The sequence below is a fragment of the Onychostruthus taczanowskii genome, unplaced genomic scaffold (assembly GCF_017590055.1).
Source record: "Onychostruthus taczanowskii isolate IOZ18803 unplaced genomic scaffold, ASM1759005v1 scaffold10, whole genome shotgun sequence".
NCBI classification, from domain to species: Eukaryota; Metazoa; Chordata; class Aves; order Passeriformes; family Passeridae; genus Onychostruthus; species Onychostruthus taczanowskii.
Window position 1 is genome coordinate 17538163 of NW_024496526.1, and position 19905 is coordinate 17558067.

Genomic DNA, 19905 nt, shown 5'->3' on the forward strand with positions numbered 1-19905 from the left:
CTGTATCCCTGTATCCTGTATCCCTGTACCCTGTATCCCTGCATCCTGTATCCCTGCACCCTGCAGCATGTATCCCTGCACCCTGCACCCTGCACCCACCCTTCCTGCATCCTGTATCCCTGCATCTGGCACCCCTGCACCCTGTATCCTGTATCCCTGCACCCTGCAGCCTGTATCCCTGCATCCCTCCATTCTGCATCCTGCACCCTTCTGACTATACGTGCCCATGGAGGAAGGTAATCATGGCATAATGCAATTTGCTTAAATATCACATGGTGGGGTTAGAGCACAAAAAAGGACGCGATCTCCTGACAGAGCTCAGGTGATTTAACTGCCCCCAGGATCAGCAGAAGCAGTGGGGCTGGAGCAAACCCAGTGGGATGGCTTCCCAGAGAGCTGGGGACAGCTGGAGTTAGAGGTACAGCCAAGGGACACCCCTGTCTGGCACTGCACGTGGAGAGTTAAACACCATGGGCACCCAGTGCTCCCCCGAAAGAGCAAAACAAGCCAGGGCTTAACGCTTCTCACTTGAGGTCTGAATGCACATTTAGATTAGATATTAGGAGGAAATCCTTCCTGTGAGGGTGGGCAGGCCCTGGCACAGGTGCCCAGAGTGGCTGCCCCTGGATCCCTGGCAGTGCCCCAGGCCAGGCTGGACACTGGGGCTGGAGCAGCCTGGGACAGTGGGAGGTGTCCCTGCCATGGCAGGGTGGGATGGGATGGGATTTAATGTCCCTTTCAGCCCAAACCATCCTGTGCATCCGTGATTGCCACTGCACAGCAGGGACTTACCGAGGGGTCACCCCCCTGAGGGGGGTGACCCTCCTGCAGCTGTCAGAGAGCTGGACCTGCATCCCTTTGTGGGTACCAACACCAGGGCCTGCCCACACCCTCAGCCTCCGTGTGTGCAGGCAGAGATGTGCTGGGAGGTTCCAGAGAAAGAAAGCAGTTTTGTACTAATTCCCTTAATTTATTCACATCAAATGTCAGTGCAGTGTCATATAAAAGTCTTTTATGATTTTAAAACAAATGGTCCCCGAGGCAGGAAAATAGTTATAGTGCCATTTCTAAAATTAATTTAATTCCTGCGGAATAGAAATAAAAAAAAAAAGTGCCTGCTCGGTTGCACAAGCATCACAAATAGCACTGGAATATTTCCAGAGAGGCTTTACTGGGTGAGCTGCACTCACCCAGGCTTTCCCAGCCTTTTTGCCAGCCCTGGCACTGGGAGCCTCACACGGGGTGGGGGTGAGGGCAGTGTGCCCCCTCCCATCACCTCCTGCCACAGAGAGCCCCCACATTAATCAGCCCCTGCTGCTCCCTCCACAGAGCACCAGAAGCTATTTTATTGCATTTCTCTGCGGCTCATGATGGTCTGTGTCCCCTGCTGTACGTGCACAGGGCAGAACTGCACTGGTGCTCCTGGCTGGAATCCTTCCTCAGCAGCCCTGGGCTGCTCACAGCCGGCCCTGCCCACGGCTCCTGCCGCTGTCCCTGCTCTGCAGCTGCCACGCTGGCTCCACACTGGTTCCACGCTGGTTCCAGGCTGGCTCCACACTGGTTCCACGCTGGTTCCACACTGGTTCCAGGCTGGTTCCACACTGGTTCCACACTGGTTCCACACTGGTTCCACGCTGGCTCCACACTGGTTCCACCGCTGGTTCCAGGCTGGTTCCATGCTGGTTCCACGCTGGTTCCAGGCGGGTTCCACGCTGGTTCCAGGCTGGTTCCATGCTGGTTCCACGCTGGTTCCACACTGGTTCCACGCTGGTTCCACGCTGGTTCCAGGCTGGTTCCACGCTGGCTCCACGCTGGTTCCACTCTGGCTCCACGCTGGCAGAGCTCCCAGGGACAGGCAGTGCCATCCCCAGCTCACTTGTCCCTCTGGCAGGAGGACACACTGCCCTCACCCCAAAGAATCCCAGAATGGGTTGGGCTGGAAGGGACCTTTAAAGCCCACCCAGTGCCACCCTGCCATGGCAGGGACACCTTCCACTGTCCCAGGCTGCTCCAGCTCCAGTGTCCAACCTGGCCTGGGGCACTGCCAGGGATCTGGGCACCCTGTGCCAGGGCTCACCTCCTTCACAGCCAGGAATTTCTCCCTTACATCTAAACAAAATCTCCCCTCCTTCATTTTAAGCTCCTCTCCCTCGTCCTGTCACAACAGGCCCTGTTAAATATTTGTCCCCATCCATTTCATTTCTCCATGGACACTGGTGCCCAAGGGCAGTGCTGGGGAGCACAAAGGTGTGAGATCTCCTGAAAACTGTCAGTATGGATAATTAAAATAAGTCCCAAGCACAAGAAATCCTGTTTCAGTGACTCAGTCCCCACACTCCCCCGCTGCTCCCACTCACCTGCTGCTGCTCAGGCAAAAATGAAGCACTTACGGATTTTTCATGCTTTGTATTTAGGGCTGCACAATTTGTCTCTCCTTCTGCTCATCCAAGGCCACCCCCAGCATGACGGGGTTTGGGAACTGCCAGAGCTGCCTCCAGCTGCCCTGGCCCACCTGGAGCACGGCAGGCTCCGTGCCAGGGAGTGAGGAGGCAAAGGCACAGCCTGCAGTGGGGAGCGCGGCTTTGTCCCCACCACGCAGGGAACACCCGGCTTTCCCTCCCAAGGCGGGGTGCCCGGGCTGCACAGGGACCCCCAGAGCCTGAGACGCTCCCCAGACTCCTCCAGGTCCCACGGGAGGCCAGGCTGTGCATTCCAGCACTGCGGGAGAAGGGATGCGTGCAGCCCAGCCCTTGCCTGGCTGGTAAAACAGCTCAGGGTTCACCCTGTTCACAAAAGCCTTCAGGGAGGATGAGGAAGGAGGGTGGTGCTGTGGAATGCTGCTGGGCAGGGGCTGCTGTCAGTCAGCCTGAGTGATCCCCAAGCTAAACGTGCTGAGTGAGGGCGTGGAGGACAATGCCCCCTGACAGAACCCAGCCCGGCGAGGCTCCTGATAAAGGAACCAGCGGGTCAGAGCGCTGCTGCCTTGCTTCCCTGCACAGCCCTGGGACAGCTGAGCGGGAAACGAGGAGGAGGAAAAGGAATACGAGACTAACCTGGGCGCAGTGAGGGAGACAAGATCGAGGTTTGCAGGAGCTGCTGCCCCCAGAGCCGGGGGATGATGCCCCCGGGTCCCTGCACCCCGTGGGGAGCTGCGGCCCAGGGCCATCCCTGCTCCAAACGTCCCAGTGCTCAGCAGACAGCTTGACAAATTTGGTTTTACTGTTTTGATGTAATAATGTAATTAGGTAAAAGGGTTCAGCAACCAATTGCATTTCACTAATTTCAACCATCTGCTTCAGCACTTGTTCTGTGTGTGCCAGACTTCAGTGTCTTTGCTCTAATAGTAATTAATGAAACTGTTAATAAGCTACATATATCATATCATGCTGCAATAATTTATCAAAGGATAATATTATGAGACAAATTCTATATAACAATTATAGAAAATGGCTTACATTACTAATGCTGCACACTACTCACTAGTTTCTTTACTCTTCCCTTCTTAATGAATTCCCTAATTAATTTAATGCATACGTTATGCATAATTTGAAATTTAAAAACATCGCTGGGTCAGGTTTTAACCATCCTCTTTTACATGCTGCCTGCTTCTACAAGACACATATTAGCAAAACATGACCCCTATGCAAATCAGGGTGCCCGCCGCTGTTCCAGTGCCGGCGACGGCAGCGGCGCTCCGGCACACTCCCGTGCCATGGCAGGGAGCTCCAGCAGAGTCACCAGAGGCACCACCACAGCAAACCCCAACAGCAGCAGCTATTCCAGCCTCTGGTTATGCAACCAGCCCTGCTCTGGGGAGAGCTGCCCTCAATCACGCACCGTGCAAACAGCCATCCAACAGCAGGGCTGTCACCCGGCCCGGGATAACGAGGTCACCTGAAAAATCCAGAAACCTTCCAAAATAGAAATGCCAACTGCAGTCTCTTCATCTTCAGGTTTTTAAGCATCCGGCACACAACTGCACAGCATTTCCCAGCTTTCTGCCTCTACAGCTTTGGGGTTTTCCTGCAGAACATGACTGCAAACTCTTCTTCCACAGTTTCCGTTTTCATTCCAGTCTGACTTCCAGAACAGCACCACACACCCCAGCGGGACAGGGTACTCCAGCTTCAGTGTTTCCTTCAGTGGGGCAGTGGAAAGTGTGACTGCCCACGGCAGGGTGTGGAACTGGATGAGCTTTTATGTCCTTTCCAACCCAAACCATTCTGAGATTCTTGTGCTCCGTGGTAGAAATACAATTTACCAAGCTAGCCAGGCTTTGGCAAGAGATCATTCCCTCATGAATTCTTTTTGGACAATATATTATTTACACTGCTAAAATACTATCTGGAGACCTAGAGTGAGTTATATTAACATTTCCTTATCTTCTGGGACACTTCTGGCTGAAAAAGTGTTGAGTTTTCATCTTCGAGCAAGCTTGCTTCCGCGCTTTTCCATCTGACGCGTCAGATTATTTTAATGACGGAGTACTCGATTAAATTAATTCCTCCCTACAAAAGCAGCTGTCTTGTGTCATGGAATCTGTTCAGCTATCTGGAACATTGGTGCTTGCCAGGGAGGAGAGCCAAAGCGCAGAGTGTGGGGAGGGAGTGCCTGACCACACCGAGACGGCGGCGACTCTGTCACAGCGCGAGAGGCTGAGCCTCAGCGGGGAGACTCGGGTCTCTCCCCGCCCCAGCAGGGCTGGATCTTGTGCCCAGGGATTCGGGAAGAGGCTGCTGGCCTGCCCCACTGGCAGAGGAAGACATTTTCCTCTCCAGTGTGCTGCTCCAGGGGTCCCAGCACACGCCACCGTGTCCCCGTGTGGGTGCTGAGCCCCGCTGTGCCCGGGGCTGAGCCCCAAAACATGGCCCCGGGTTGTGCTGGCAGGGCCTGCAGTGGGATCAGCCGTGCCCCAGGGAGGGTCAGCACCAGCAAGGGGAAAATCCAAACGAAAATGCAAAAATTGTGCCAGCATGGTGAATGAAGCACAGACCGTGTGCGTCAAACTTTTATTTCTAAACAAACGGGATTGTTTCATTTAAGTTCATCTCTTGCTTACTCTCAAGCTGCTGCTCATTTTTTTTTTCCCCTTTAGAGAGTTCTTGCAATCTTATCCTTCCCTCCTGCTTGCTGAGAGTCCTCAGGCACCATCCACACATGCAAGTCCTCCGAAATCAGAACAGCCTGCCACGTCTGAAGGAGTTTGCTTGGCAAAGAAAAGCCTTGGAAAAACAACAGAATGACCATTTCCTTTGTTTTCCATCACACAACGTAACCATAGGCTGGGTTTTGATATTGCTAATTTTTTGAAGTATGAATATTAATGTAATTTTTTCCACTTATTTCTTTGCAATATTCATACACACCACAGTGGGTTGGAGCCCTTTATTTAACAAAATCTCCTGCTTTGGGATTTGGAAACAGTGCATTGCTATTAAATTTATTAATACCAGAGGACTTTAGGCGAGTTTAAGCTAAGTTTAGTAAAGCTGCAAAATACCAGCTCAGACTTTTCTTCTCTCACTTCGGTGCCTCGGAACTTCTCAGAACTGCTGCCCACAGCCCACCCCCGATCCCACAGCTCCTTGCCCCGGCCGTGCCCGGTGTCCCGGCGGTGCCCGTGTCCCCAGGGCACTGCCGGCGCTCCCTGGCCGGAGCCGCTGCCCTGCCCTGGGCGCTGGGGTCCCGGCAGGTCAGCGGCCAGTGCCCGCAGGTGACAGTCCTCGCTGCTGGACGCGGTGGGGTGCCAGAGACCCTCCGAGGTGTGGGGCTGCCCGCTCGGTGCTGTCGCCTCACGGGGCTCAGCCGTGGCTGTCCCGGCACTGCCAGCTCGCCCCGGCACGGAGCATCCCAAACATCCCGGCCCCGCACAGGCTGTCCCGCAGGAGCAGCTTCCCTGGGGGCTCACCGCCTGTCCCCGCACCCAGCGGCAGCCAAGCCCCGGGAACACCGCGGGACTGACGCCTGGGGGAGCCCACGGCTGCAGCCACACAGAGCGGGCTCGCTGGGCTGCCTGGCGTGCTCTCAGCATGCTCTGCACAGCGCACCTGAGCTGCCAGGCTGGAGCACCTGGGGCCGGCAGACAGCCCCGGCCCGCAGCTGCCGGCACTGCCGGGACAGCCAGGACAGCCAGGACAGCCAGCAGAGCTGGCACTGCCGGGACAGCCAGGACAGCCAGCAGAGCTGGCACTGCCGGGACAGCCAGCAGAGCTGCCAGGACAGCCAGGACAGCCAGGACAGCCAGGACAGCCAGCAGAGCTGGCACTGCCGGGACAGCCAGGACAGCCAGCAGAGGTGGCACTGCCGGCACAGCCAGCACTGCCGGGACAGCCAGGACAGCCAGCAGAGCTGGCACTGTCAGCACAGCCAGCAGAGGTGGCACTTGCCAGCACTGCCGGCACAGCCAGCACTGCCAGGACAGCCAGCAGAGCTGGCACTGTCAGCACAGCCAGCAGAGGTGGCACTGCCAGCACTGCCGGCACAGCCAGCACTGCCAGGAATGTCCCAAGAGCTGGTACTGCCAGGACAGCCAGGATAGCCAGCAGAGCTGCCAGGACAGCCAGGACAGCCACAACAGCCTGGAAAGCCACCACAGCCAGTGCAGCCTGGCCTGCCAGGACAGCCAGCACAAATGGCACAGCTGGCACAGCCAGGACAGGTGGCACAGTCTGCACGTCCAGAACAGCGAGCACAGCCAGCCCTGCCGGCAAAGCCTGCCACGTCCCTGCCTGCCGGAGCAGGAGCCCGAACAGGAGCAGGAGGGTGGTTCCCCGCCGGTTCCTTCCTTGGCGTTCTCCGGCTCAGCCCACCGGAGGCTGCCGTGTCCGCCAGCGTGGCTCCCGTGCCCTGTAATTGAGCGGGATGTGAACACACCCACGTCCTCAGCAGCGGCTCAGCCACCGACCAGCTGCCACGTGGAGCAGGGACACGCACGGCCCCCCGAGCCACGGCCCCTCCGCCCCCGGCGGGGACCCCCGAGGCACAAACCCGGGCAGAGACCCCCCAGCCCCATCAGTGATCCCGGGATGTGCCCCCAGCCCCATCAGTGATCCCCAGGATGTGCCCCCAGCCCCATCACTGATCCCGGGATGTGCCCCCCCTAGCCACACCACCCGTCCCCCGTGCTGTCTCCCTCCCCCGAGGCACAGCCCCGCTCCCCCCGGGATGTCCGGCCGGGGCCGGGCGGGTCCCGGATCGGGTTCCAGCGCGGGCGGGTCCCGGCGCGGGGCGGGGCGGGTCAGCCCCGTCCCGGCCCCATCCCCGCGGGACGGGCACGGCGCTGCCCGGGGCCCGGGACAGCGAGCAGCGCCCCTCCGGCACGGCGGGACCCACCGGCCCGGCAGCCCGGAATGCGGGGACCGCAGCCCAGCCTGCAGCAGAGGAGACAAACACGGGACGCGGAGAAACTCCCCCCGAAACTCCCTTCATCCTCATTAGCAACCGGGGGATGAACCTCGCCAGCCCCGCAGCCCCGCGCCGTGGGCCCCACTCTGCGGGGAACGCCACAGGGAGACCTGGAAAGCACAAAGAACTTGCTGACAAGAGCAGCGGCGGTGCCCACGCTGCCACTGCCACTGCTGGGGCCACCGGCGTGGGTGGCAGGAACCGGGCGCTGGGTACGACACCACGAGCAGCTCCTACAGTGGCTGGCACTGGCCAGGATGGGCAGGAGAGGAGGAGAACAGCTCCTGGAGCAGATGGCACTGGCCAGGATGGGCAGGAGCGGCCCCATCCCCGGCCCGCCTCCCGCTCCGCTGGCCCGGGGCTCCCGCGCCCGCCCGGGATGAGCGGGCTGCGGCGGCTGTTCCGCGGCAGCGGGCGGGCCCTGGCCTTCGTGTTCGCCGCCTCGGTGGCCTGGGTGCTGCTCGACATGGCCGCGCTCCGCCTCTCGCTCGGCGAGGCGAGCGGGCGGCTGCTGCGGGAGGCGGCGGGGCGCGGGCCGGGGCCGGGGATGGGGATGGGGCCGGGGATGAGGATGGAGCCGGGGATGGGGATGGAGCCGGGGATGGGGATAGGGATGACGGGCAGGAGCAGAGGAGAGCAGCTCCTACAGTGACTGGCACTGGCCAGGATGGGCAGGAGCAGAGGGAAACAGCTCCTGGAGTGGCTGGGACTGGCCAGGATGGGCAGGAGCGGAGGAGAACAGCTCCTGGAGCGGCTGGGACTGGCCAGGATGGGCAGGAGCGAGGGGGAGCAGCTCCTACAGCTGCTGGGACTGGCCAGGATGGGCAGGAACAAGCAGGGGGCAGCCCGGGAATGCACAGAGTCCTGTCCATGGATGCAACGCTCGCCCCAAGAGACCCCCGAGCTCCCGGCCAGTTTGGACACCCTGTTGTTGTCCCTGATGATAAACAAGAAGAAGCGAAAAGCAGATGGAAAGAAGGAAACTTTAATGTCTACCTCAGCGATCTGATCCCTGTGGATCGAGCCATCGCAGACACCAGGCCTGCCGGGTAAGATCTGCTCCCCCTGCACAAACCCCCGTGGCTGAGCCCTGGGAATGGCTCCGTGGCTCTGGGGAGGGATGCTGGGGGCACACCAAGCCCTCCGCTTCAGCCGTGCTCCCTGTCAGATGGCTTGTGCCTGTCCAGCTCAGAGCAGCCTGTTGTTAAACATAAAACTGTGTGAAGTTTGCACTGAGCCCAGCTGCCCAAGGGGACAGAACAGCCAGCACAGGTGATGGGGCTCGGGCCTCTCTGTGCCTTGGGATGCTGTACCTGGTGTGTGAGGTGCAGCTCTGATATCCTGGTGGGCCAGGTGCAGCTCTGATATCCTGGTGGGTCAGGTGCTGTTCTGATATCCTGGTGGGTCAGGTGCTGTTCTGATCACCTGGTGGGTCAGGTGCTGTTCTGATATCCTGGTGGGTCAGGTGCTGTTCTGATCACCTGGTGGGTCAGGTGCTGTTCTGATATCCTGGTGGGTCAGGTGCTGTTCTGATATCCTGGTGGGCCAGGTGCTGTTCTGATATCCTGGTGGGTCAGGTGCTGTTCTGATATCCTGGTGGGTCAGGTGCAGCTCTGGTATCCTGGTGTGTGAGGTGCAGCTGTGATATCCTGGTGGGTCAGGTGCTGTTGTGATATCCTGGTGGGTCAGGTGCTGTTCTGATATCCTGGTGTGTGAGGTGCAGCTCTGAGCAGTCAGATTTCGTGGGTTGGTTCCCGTGGGTGTGTGAGGGCAGCAGGAGCCCCGCTGCCCAGACCTCAGGCTGCCATGGCCCTTCCCTCGAGGGAGACACCCCAACCCTGCCGGCCAGGGAGCTGCTGTGGCCCACAGAGCCTGCGGGGGACAGCTGAGTGCTGGCACCATCCAGCAGGCACAAACTGCAGAGGCAGCCCGGGGACTCTGCTCCGTGGGCACGTGCAGGGGGGGACGTGGAGCCTGGCTTTGCAGGAGTGTCACACAGCCACAGCCGTCACCCCGAGACGTGTGACTGACCCCGCAGGTCTCAGCCCTGCGCTCCCAGAGAGCCTCTCCCTGCCGGCAGAGGAGAGCAGGGCAAGGCAGGGCAGCGCCTGGCCGACAGAAGGACGGGAGCCTGGGGAGCCCCGTCCTGAGCTGCCGTGCCAGGCGGGCTCGGCAGCGCTGGCTTGATGCTTGCACTTGATGACTTGAAGCTCTTTTTCAACCGAAGCCATTCTGTGGTTGTGACAGCTGCGGGGAGGGAGGGAGGGAGGGAAGGTGCCTGCTCAGGTGAGTGCCAGGTTCCTCTCTTGCACTCAGCCCTTCCCACAAACACCTCTCAGCCCCTGGCAGCTGAGGGACCTGCCCCGTGCAGACCCCCCCCATGTCCCTGTTCCCGCACTCACAGAGCAGGGAGGGGTACGTGGGCTGGGAGTTGTGCCACGAGTGTCCCCGTGCCACAGCACCGTGCAGACATTGCCCCGTGCTGCTGGTGCTGGCTGAGACCTGCACGGCAAGAACGGAGCAGGGAAAGGGCAGACAGCTGGGGCTGCTCCCTGACGCCACCTCCAGAAGCCACCAGCGCACAGGACCTGAGCCACGGTGGCACAAAGCCAGCCCCGGGGCTGCAGAGCAGGAAGAACCTCCGGCAGTGACGCACCTGCCCAGGGGGACACGCTTTGCTGTCACCGGGAACACCTTGGCCAAACAGGGCGAGTCCCTGGGGATGTCAGCGGCTGCCACGGGGCACCGAGCTGCCCCGGGCTCCCTGGCTCTGCCAGGAGCCTGTGCAGGCTCTGTCCCTGGCCCACTGGCACAGCCAGCTTGTAAGGGCCAGCTCAGGGCAGGGGCTGGTGGCAGCTCTTGGCAGCCAACAATGATTCTTTGGTCTATTCCAGTCTGTCCCAGTTTGGACACCGGAGCACTGCACTAGGCACTGGGATGTGGGCAGTCCGTGCCTCTCCGTGCTCAGTGCTCGCTGCTTTTGGAGCTCCACTGGCACTGTGTGCCTGGTGTGGGGGAGAGCACCTGAGGAGGAGTGTGGTGGGCAGGAGCCTGGGGAGCACTCCCTGCAGAGCCTGGATCAGGAGTCCTGAGAGAGAAAGGGAAGAGAAGGCTCCAGGGAGACCTTAGAGCCCCTTCCAGTGCATGAGGGCTCCAAGAGAGATGAAGTGGGACTGTGGGTCAGGGTCTGGAGTGCCAGGACAAGGAGCACTGGTCTCCCACTGCCAGGGGGAAGGGATGGATGGGATATTGGGAGGGAACTTTTCCCTGTGAGGGTGAGGAGGCGCTGGCACAGGGTGCCCTGAGAAGCTGTGACTGCCCTGTCCCTGAAAGTTTGAGGCCAGGCTGAATGGGGTTCTGAGCAACCTGGTTTAGTGGAAGGTGTCCCTCCATGGGAGCCCTTGGAAGGAGATGGGCCTTGAGTTCCCTTCCAGCCAAACTATTCCAGGATTCTGTGGTGAAGGACAAAGAGGGCATGACCCAGTTCTGCTCACCAGCTGGTGAGGCAGGACTGGATCCAAAATGGACTTTTTGGTGTTTTCTGCCCACTGACCTCCCTGAGACAGACAGACACATCTCAAGCGTTGCGACACAGAGTAATTCTGGGGTGAATTTCACTTAGCCAGAGCACTTCTGATTAACTGCAAAGCCCTGAAACACCTCTACATTTCCTTCCAAAGAGGTTCCTGTCAGAACCAAGTGAGTCCCTCCCGACCCATGGGGCTGCCCATGAGGGGGGCCCTGGGGCTGTGTGTGGGGCCCCCCCTCCCCTCCCAGCACTGCAGGGCTTTCCCTCCCTATGCTGGGCATTTCCCCCTTCCCTGCACACTTTCCCAGGAGCACCTGCAGATTTCCAGGAGCGTGCCTGGCCACCAGCTGGACCCTGTGTTGCTGTTGCAGGTGCTCTGAGCAGCAGGTGCACGACGACCTGCCGAGCACCAGCATCATCATGTGCTTTGTGGACGAGGTGTGGTCCGCCCTGCTGCGCTCCGTGCACAGCGTGCTCGGCCGCTCGCCCCCGCACCTCGTCGAGGAGATCATCCTGGTGGACGACTTCAGCACCAAGGGTAGGCGAAGCTTCTGTGCCTTTATGAAACCAATATAACTTGAGGGCAAAATGCAATTTGTCCTCTGTAATTCAATTCCAGCTAGGAGAGAATCACATTTTCTGCCCTGCTGTATTGAAGTGCGTCCCTGGCCTGCACTGGGGCTGGGGGTGATCAGAGGACAGGGGGGTGCTGGGGCTGGCTGTGGGGGATGAAGGCAGAGGCTGCTGGAGCTCCAGGAGCACCAGGGAGCTGCGTCCTGCCTGGCCCATTCATCTTTGGGGAGTCCTGGCTCAAGGGCTTGTGTGATCAGGAGATGCTCCCAGCCCCCAGTGCGCAGCTCCCAGGCAGTGTCCTGTGTTCCCAGTGCAGGGGACACGCTCCGGGGTGGCTCAGAGGGCAGGGAGCTGCAGTGGGAGCAGTGCTGAGCAGGGATCTGCGCTGCACGGGGCCTTCCATCACCATTTCAGCTGGCACCCAGCCCCTGCAGTGTGATGCCTCCACTCTCTGCTGGGCTCAGCCCTCCAAAATCGAGGAGTGGTGCAATTTCCCCACTGCTGCTTCTCAGGAAAGCGCTGTCTCAGGTGGGCTCAGAGCTCACACGAGGAGCTGTGCCCACAGACCTGAGCTCCTGGCGTGCCCGGAGGCGCTTCCAGGGAAAACCTGCTGTGGCTTTTCAGCGTGCCGGCGGCGGCAGTGGCTGAGGTGGTCTCTGTCCCCCCGCAGAGTACCTGAAGGAGCAGCTGGACGAGTACATGTCGCGCTTCCCCAAGGTGAAGATCCTGCGCCTCCGGGAGAGGCACGGGCTGATCCGGGCCAGGCTGGCGGGAGCTGAGGTCGCCAGAGGTAGGACAGGAGCTGAGCTCAGCCCTGTGGGGACCCCAGAGGTGCTGGGCACCCCTCCCAGTCCCTCCCAGTGCAGCAAGGGTGTCCTTTTGCCACGATCTCCAGCCCCTGCCCACCAGCTGTCCCTGCCAGGCTGTGTCAGCACCAAAATGGCCATTTCTGCCAGGAGCCGCCCTGCCAAGCAGGGAAAAACACTCTTGGCTGTGGCTGGGCAGGTCTGGGAGCCAAGGAGGGCACAGTCAGCAGCACCCCGAGCCCACCAGGGGCTGCTGAGCAGGGCAGGGTTGGGATGCCCGAGGCTGACCATGCCCACCCGTGCCGCAGGCGCCGTGCTGACCTTCCTGGACTCGCACGTGGAGTGCAACGTGGGCTGGCTGGAGCCGCTGCTGCAGCGCGTGCGCCTGCGCCGCACCAAGGTGGCCTGCCCCGTCATCGAGGTCATCAGCGACAAGGACATGAGGTGAGGCCGCTCGTCCCCGCCGTGCCCCCGTCCAGGCTGTGTCCTGAGCTCAGCCTGGCACCGCCAGCAGGCCGGCATCCGTGAGTCCAGACCCCCCACCCGCCCGCAGAGCTTCCCACGGGGCAGAGAATTGCTCTGGAATTAACGGCGCCTCTGGATGTGGCCCGTGTTTGTCACACACCCTTTTTGCCTTTTCACAATTTTTAGTGCATGAAGAGGATTCCTGATGAAATTTGTTAAAGTCCTGGTTTAATTACTTACAGATATTCATCTTCTCTCATTAGGGGTGACATTTCAATCAGGAATGTGACTCAGAATTAGTCAGCCCCATCTTTCCTCTGTTTAGTTACATGACCGTGGACAACTTCCAGCGTGGGATTTTTACTTGGCCAATGAATTTTGGATGGAGGCAGATTCCACAAGAGGTCATTGAGAAAAATAAGATCAAGGAAACTGATATAATAAGGTAAAAAAAAAAAAAAAAAGAAATGTGAGAGCTTTGCAAACCAGCCTGTTCCTTTGGTAATAATTTAGCAGCAGAGGCTCCTTTGAGGCCAAATGTTGTTATTTTGTGGCCGAGTATTGTTCCTGTGCTTTCCAGGACAGGTGAGGCACAGGCAATTCCCCCATCAGGCATGGGCAAAGTCCAGGAAGCCTTTCTTCCCCTGCATGGCACTGCTGGCATGTCAGCCAGGAGAACACTTCACTGCCTTTCTTGGCAGTGCCTTTCTTTCTTCAGTGCCTCTCTTTCACTGCCTTTCCCCTCCCTGCCCCGTTACAGCTTTAGGCCACCCAAACACCTCTCTGTCACACCGTGTGGCCTCTCTGTTCCAGGTGCCCCGTCATGGCAGGCGGCCTGTTCTCCATCGATAAGAAGTATTTTTCTGAGTTGGGAATGTACGACCCAGGACTGGATGTTTGGGGAGGGGAAAATATGGAGCTTTCATTCAAGGTAGGTCACTGCCACACCGCTGTACCCCTGCCAGCAGGGGCTCCCCAGGGACAGCTCCACGTCCCGGGGCACCTGGCCTTCTGCCTCTGTTGCCTTGCACAAGGCAGCGCCCCCTCAGCTCGTGTCTATCCGTGACCTCTGTTCCTCAGGTCTGGATGTGCGGAGGAGAGATCGAGATAGTTCCGTGCTCCAGAGTCGGGCACGTTTTCAGGAATGACAATCCTTATTCCTTCCCCAAAGACCGTGTGAGGACGGTGGAGAGGAACCTGGCCCGCGTGGCAGAGGTGTGGCTGGACGAGTACAAGGAGCTGTTCTACGGCCATGCCTATCACCTGCTGCACAGCGCCGTGGATGTCGGCGACCTGAGCCAGCAGATCCGGCTGCGGGAGCAGCTCCGCTGCAAAAGCTTCCACTGGTACCTGGAGAACGTGTACCCGGACCTGGAAGCTCCACTGGTTAAAGCCAGCGGGCTGGTAGGTCCCCAGGCTGTTCTGGTCAGCCAGGGGCTGGCCGTGCCCGGGCAGTGCCCACCCGCCGCCGCTGCAGCTCCCGCGCCCTCGGCAGCTCCGGGTGTGCGATACGGCACGGAGCTCTGCACTCCAGGGCGTTTTGTAAAGAAATAGGTCACGGACAGAAGGGATAGCTTCCCTCTAGGGGCCTGCTTGGGTGTTTGGAGAGCCGAGCTGGGCGCACGGCAGTGCCGGGACACGCTGTGCCAAGGGCTGGCTGAGAAACCCTCCGTGCTGCAAGCACCGCTCGAAGGGGCCCGGGGACCGGCACGGGGTCACGGTGCGGGGTCTGTAGGGTCGGGGTCTGTAGGAACAGAGTCTGTGAATGCAGGGTCTGTAGGTGCAGGGTTTATAGGGTTGGGGTCTGTAGGAACAGGGTCTGTAGGAACAGGGTCTGTAGGTGCAGGGTCTGTAGGTTCAGGGTCTGCAGGGTCGGGGTCTGTACGAACAGAGTCTATAGGGTCGGGGTCTCTAGTAACAGGGTCTCTGGATGCAGGGTCTGTAGGTGCGGGGTTTATAGAAGGTGCAGCGTCTGCAGGGTCAGGATCTGTAGGTGCAGGGTCTGTAGGAACAGAGTCTATAGGGTTGGGGTCTGTAGTAACAAGGTCTGTGAATGCAGGGTCTGTAGGTGCAGGGTTTATAGGGTTGGGGTCTGTAGGAACAGGGTCTGTAGGTGCAGGGTCTGTAGTCTGTAGGAACAGGTCTGTAGGTGCAGGGTCTATAGGTTCGGGGTCTGTAGGTGCAGGGTCTGCAGGGTCAGGGTCTGTAGGGGCAGAGTCTGTAGGAACAGGTCTGTAGGTGCAGGGTCTATAGGTTCGGGGTCTGTAGGTGCAGGGTCTGCAGGGTCAGGGTCTGTAGGGGCAGAGTCTGTAGGAACAGGTCTGTAGGTGCAGGGTCTATAGGTTCGGGGTCTGTAGGTGCAGGGTCTGCAGGGTCAGGGTCTGTAGGGGCAGAGTCTGTAGGAACAGGTCTGTAGGTGCAGGGTCTATAGGTTCGGGGTCTGTAGGTGCAGGGTCTGCAGGGTCAGGGTCTGTAGGGGCAGAGTCTGTAGGAACAGGTCTGTAGGTGCAGGGTCTATAGGTTCGGGGTCTGTAGGTGCAGGGTCTGCAGGGTCAGGGTCTGTAGGGGCAGAGTCTGTAGGAACAGGTCTGTAGGTGCAGGGTCTATAGGTTCGGGGTCTGTAGGTGCAGGGTCTGCAGGGTCAGGGTCTGTAGGGGCAGAGTCTGTAGGAACAGGTCTGTAGGTGCAGGGTCTATAGGTTCGGGGTCTGTAGGTGCAGGGTCTGCAGGGTCAGGGTCTGTAGGGGCAGAGTCTGTAGGAACAGGTCTGTAGGTGCAGGGTCTATAGGTTCGGGGTCTGTAGGTGCAGGGTCTGCAGGGTCAGGGTCTGTAGGGGCAGAGTCTGTAGGAACAGGTCTGTAGGTGCAGGGTCTATAGGTTCGGGGTCTGTAGGTGCAGGGTCTGCAGGGTCGGGCTCTGTAGGAACAGGGTCTGTAGCACGGCTCCGCCGCCAGCAGAGCGCAGCAGCCGCTCGCGTTCCCGGCGCTGCGGGGCCGGGAGGAGGGAGCGGCCCCGCTCCGGGCACGGAACCCGCGCCTCGCCGGGGGCAGCGGGCAGAGAGCACTCTAAAGCCCTTTTGGATTCAATGCTGCCTGCACAAGCCTCTTGCTTGGCGCAAGCAAGAGGTGAGAGAAACCGGGTCAGGCTCTCCTCCTCCACCACACAGAATTCCAGAATGGTGGAAAGGAACCTTAAAGCTCAGCTTATTCCATCCCCTGCCGCGGGCTGGGACACCTTTCACCAGACCAGGGTGCTCCAAGCCCTGTCCAGCCTGGCCTGGAACACTCTTTTCTGCCTCCCTTCGTTATGTGGACGGTGTTAATGTGAGAGACCCGTGAGCGCAGCAGGTTCAGTGCAGTGTAACATCCTCTCCCCCGTCCTGGGAATTTCTGTCTAAATCTGCATTTTGTTGCTGTTTCCCAGCTCGTTAACGTGGCCCTGGCGGGGTGCATCGCTGTGGAAGGCACCAGCCTGGCGTTTGAGGAGTGTGACGTTAACAGCACGGTAAGGACAGGCTGCACGCCCCCGGGTGTGCCAGGGAGCTGCTGTCCCTCCCCGCGGTGACCTGTCCCCTCCCCGGAGCCAACGCAGCCCTTCCCACCCGGGGACACGGCCAGGCTGTGCCGGGGAGCAGCAAGGGGCAGGAACGGCCTGTGGCCAAGCAACAGTGTCAGAAACAGCAAATTCAGCTGGTCAGGAAAGCTTGATAAAGCTGTGAGCTTGCCCATGGAGACAGAGAAAGATTTAAATAGCAGCCTGTGATCCGTGTGCAGCTGCTGGACATCCAGCTGTACCTCACAGCCCGTCCAGTGCCCAGGCTCTGAGAGGGCCAGAGAAGGACCCAGAGGGCCAGGACACAGGGAATGGCTCCCAGTACCAGGGGCAGGGATGGATGGGATATTGGCAACTGGGAATTCCTGGCTGGGGGACGGGGCAGGCCCTGGCACAGGTGCCCAGAGCAGCTGTGGCCAGCCCTGCCATGGGGCCGTGTCTCTTGCTGCTGTCTCCCCACAGCACCAGAAGTTCAACTACACCTGGCTGAGGCTGGTCCAGCACGGAGAGCTGTGCCTGGCCCCGGCTGGCGTCGTGGGAGCCGTGGGCCTGCGCCGCTGCCAGGGCAGGAGCCGCAGCCTGGCCTGGCTCCACAGGTCGCTGGCCACCGTCCAGCCGGGGCTGGTGAGTGATGCTCAGGGGGCAGGAGGGCTCAGGAGAGCACTGACAGGGGCACAGCCTGGCACGGGGACACCCCACCCTCTGCTGCCAGCTTTGCCAAGGCCACCCGTCCCCTAGAGAGGTGCTGGCCTCGTGCCCCTCTGCCAGGGCTTGTGTCCGTCCCAGTGCCCAGCATCCCGGCACGGCTGCCAGGCTGGGGACACGCAGGCACTGCCACAGCCACAGCAGCAGCTACAAGACAGCCCAGAGAGCCTGTCTGACACAGAAACCGTCAATAGCACTTAGAGGGAGATGAGCCAGCATCGATTGGCTCTCGGCTCACAGGGGTTTTTAAAGGCAGCACTGATGGAAAGGAGAAGAATGGATACTTACACTAATTGCCTGTGCTGCACAAAGAGCCATGGCTGTACCTCTGTCAGCCTGGTGCAAGTAGTTCTCCAAAATGCTCTGAAATGGCATAGTCTATTGTTGAGACAAAAACACTCTTCACTTAAGAAAGAAAAAATGTAGCATTCAATATACAGACAATTTCCTGTTGCCCTTTGGTTTTTTCAGCCTAAAGTGTTGAATGTCAGAATGCCACAGGCTCACATTGGGTGTTTAGGGAAAAATACAGGAAAAATTTTATCCACTTAGTGAAAATTGTGAAATTGTCATTTCACTTTGTGAAAAATATGCAGAAATGCCCAGGGAGCTGTCACAGGGCACGGCCAGGTCTTGTCTCCTGTTGCAGCCTGATTTCTCAGCTGAGGCTGAGATGGATTTGGTGGTGCCCTTTTACTGGTGCCAGCAACAGGAGTCTGAGGAGAGCTCAGTGGCTGCTGCCTGAAGGAGTTCCAGCACTTTGCCCTCTCCTGACATCAGGCATTGTGTTTCCAAGGATGTGAAGTGCAGTCCCTGTGTGCACAAAGGTGCAGCTTCTGCCCAGGCCCCCCGGCACACATCACACCAGGAGTGTTTCACCTCGGAGTTACCGAGCTGCTCCTGAGCACCACTGCAGTGCCAGCAGTGGCACAGGAATGGCCCTTGCCTGTGGCAGCACCTGCAGCATCTCCTGGCTGGCCACAGGGCTTGGAGGGGTTAATCCAAGCAGATGTGGAAAGCAAAAGGGTGGAGGTCACTCAGACTCTTTGTTCTTCTCCTGCCCCAGCACTTGGGCTCCAGGGCTGAGTCACCCCACATCCTGCAGTGCCAGGTTCATCAGCCACAAGCTAAACACAGAATCGGTCTCTTCTGCACATTCCCAGTGGAGCAGAGCCCATCCGAGGGACTCCCTCCACATGGCAATTGCCCCACAGACAGTGAGAGAGCTCATCTCTCTGTTCCCAGCAAAGGAAAGGCCAGGGCAGGACTGGACTGCTCTGGTGTGACTGGGCAGCTGGGTGTGATCCTGGCTCAGCAGCAGCTGCAGGCTTGGATCCCAAGCCCAAGTCCCTGTAAGTCAGCAGAGATATCTCAGGTGTTAGGGATGAGCAAAAAAGGGCACACTGTAAGGAGCTGGGCTTTCTCAGAGGGAAAATAGAGCTGCTGCTGCTGCTGCTGCTGCTGCTGCTGCTGCTGCTGCTGCAGGAGCCCCAAATCCCAGCCCCCCCAGCCCCCCAAATCCCAGCCCCCCAAACCCCAGCCCCCCAGGCCCAGCCCCCTGAGCCCCTCTCTGTCCTGCAGACCCACCACCTGGTCTCGGAGCACGGGCAGCTCCCGCAGCCGGCGTGCCTGGAGGTGGATCCCTCGTACAGAGCGCTGCGGGTGAAGGGCTGTGACCCCAGGAACCCCCACCAGAAGTGGCAGTTCAGCAGGTACCACGCGGACTGAGGGCAGCCCGCTGCACCACGACTGCCACGGTGTCACCGCGGGCTCGGGGGACATCGGCGCGGCTGACCAAGGGGGAACTGGAATGTGTGATGTGATACCTGCACGTGGAGGGATCCAAACACCCAGAGCCTGAACACAGCAGCACTATTTTCCCTCTCTGCAGGAGACTTTGGGATAAACTCGTTTTCTGTATTATTAAATTGAAATATTTTTTGAAGTCCCCATCCTACTGTAAGCAAACATCGCTCAGCTCCCCCCAACAGCAGCATAACCTACAGAAATACTTCCAGAGTCCTGTAAGTCTGTAACCAGCAATTTGGGCTGCTCATTCCTCCACAGAAACTGGAAGTTTGTTGATCAATGCATCAAAAAAATCCAGCATCGTGTCCGCAGGGATCTGGCTGCAGGATCCCTCCCTGTGGGGCGTGCTGTGTGAAGGTGAGGATCAGGGTTCTCAGGAACCACTTGCACATCAATGGAGCCCACAATTCATAGTGGGAGGTGGGTGGGGGTCAGTCCCACCCAGGGCTGCTGGAGAGGCCTGGAGCAGCCCTTCCCTGTGCTGGGGACAGAGGGACACAAGTGCCTTGCTTTGTTTGCTGGGGAGAGGAGCTGCTGGAGCAGGGAACCAGGGCTTTATCCTGCTTCACTCCAGGGCCAGCCTGGAAGGTCCTCCTCCCAGGATTGTCCCACCCTGGGGCTGCCAGGACCCCAGCCCTGTCCCCCAGCCCCTGTGACTTTCTGGGGGCTCTCCAGGATCCCTGCTGCTCCCCCAGCCCAGGCTGCACGGCACAGCCAGGCTCTGCACACCAAACTCCCTCCAGACTCACTGCCACGGGCAAGTGTTGGCTGTACTGTGAAGTTCTTCATCTCCAAGATCCAGCACCAGTCAGTGATGGGATGGATTTGATGGGAGAATAAATTCTGTGTGCCGAGGTTGGAGATCCAGAGTAAACAGCAGGCAGGGTTTCCACCCCTGCTCCCGCTGGGAATTCCTGCTGGGGGATGCTGCTCCCGGGGCTGCAGTGGGAGGCAGTGCCATCCTCCTGCCCGCTGTGCTGGGCTGAGGGGCTGCTCCAGCCAGCCCTGGGGTACCCGGGCTGAGCGAGGCACCGTGCTCAGGTGGGCACGGCCGAGCCCCCAG

The 19905-nt window shown here is 59.4% G+C and overlaps 1 protein-coding gene across 1 annotated transcript; it reads left to right on the top strand.

Annotated features, from left to right (window-relative positions):
• The first annotated feature begins 226 nt into the window (after window positions 1–226).
• GALNT5 (polypeptide N-acetylgalactosaminyltransferase 5) lies at window positions 227–18899 on the top strand. Its single transcript, XM_041405414.1, has 12 exons — window positions 227–236; window positions 7143–7932; window positions 8016–8453; window positions 11305–11471; window positions 12177–12296; window positions 12621–12756; window positions 13103–13222; window positions 13591–13708; window positions 13858–14181; window positions 16200–16280; window positions 16791–16952; window positions 18615–18899. The coding sequence occupies exons 1-12, from the start codon at window positions 227–229 to the stop codon at window positions 18759–18761; spliced, it is 2613 nt and encodes an 870-aa protein (XP_041261348.1). The 3' UTR covers window positions 18762–18899.
• Window positions 18900–19905: the final 1006 nt, after the last annotated feature.

What these genes read in the sequence shown, in the direction of transcription:
- GALNT5 (XM_041405414.1), top strand. An exon ending in CTGCTGCGGGAGGCGGCGGG is followed by an intron (nt 7,933 to 8,015) that starts GCGCGGGCCGGG and finishes GGATGGGGATAG; the next exon opens with GGATGACGGGCAGGAGCAGA. An exon ending in ATATGGAGCTTTCATTCAAG is followed by an intron (nt 13,709 to 13,857) that starts GTAGGTCACTGC and finishes TCTGTTCCTCAG; the next exon opens with GTCTGGATGTGCGGAGGAGA.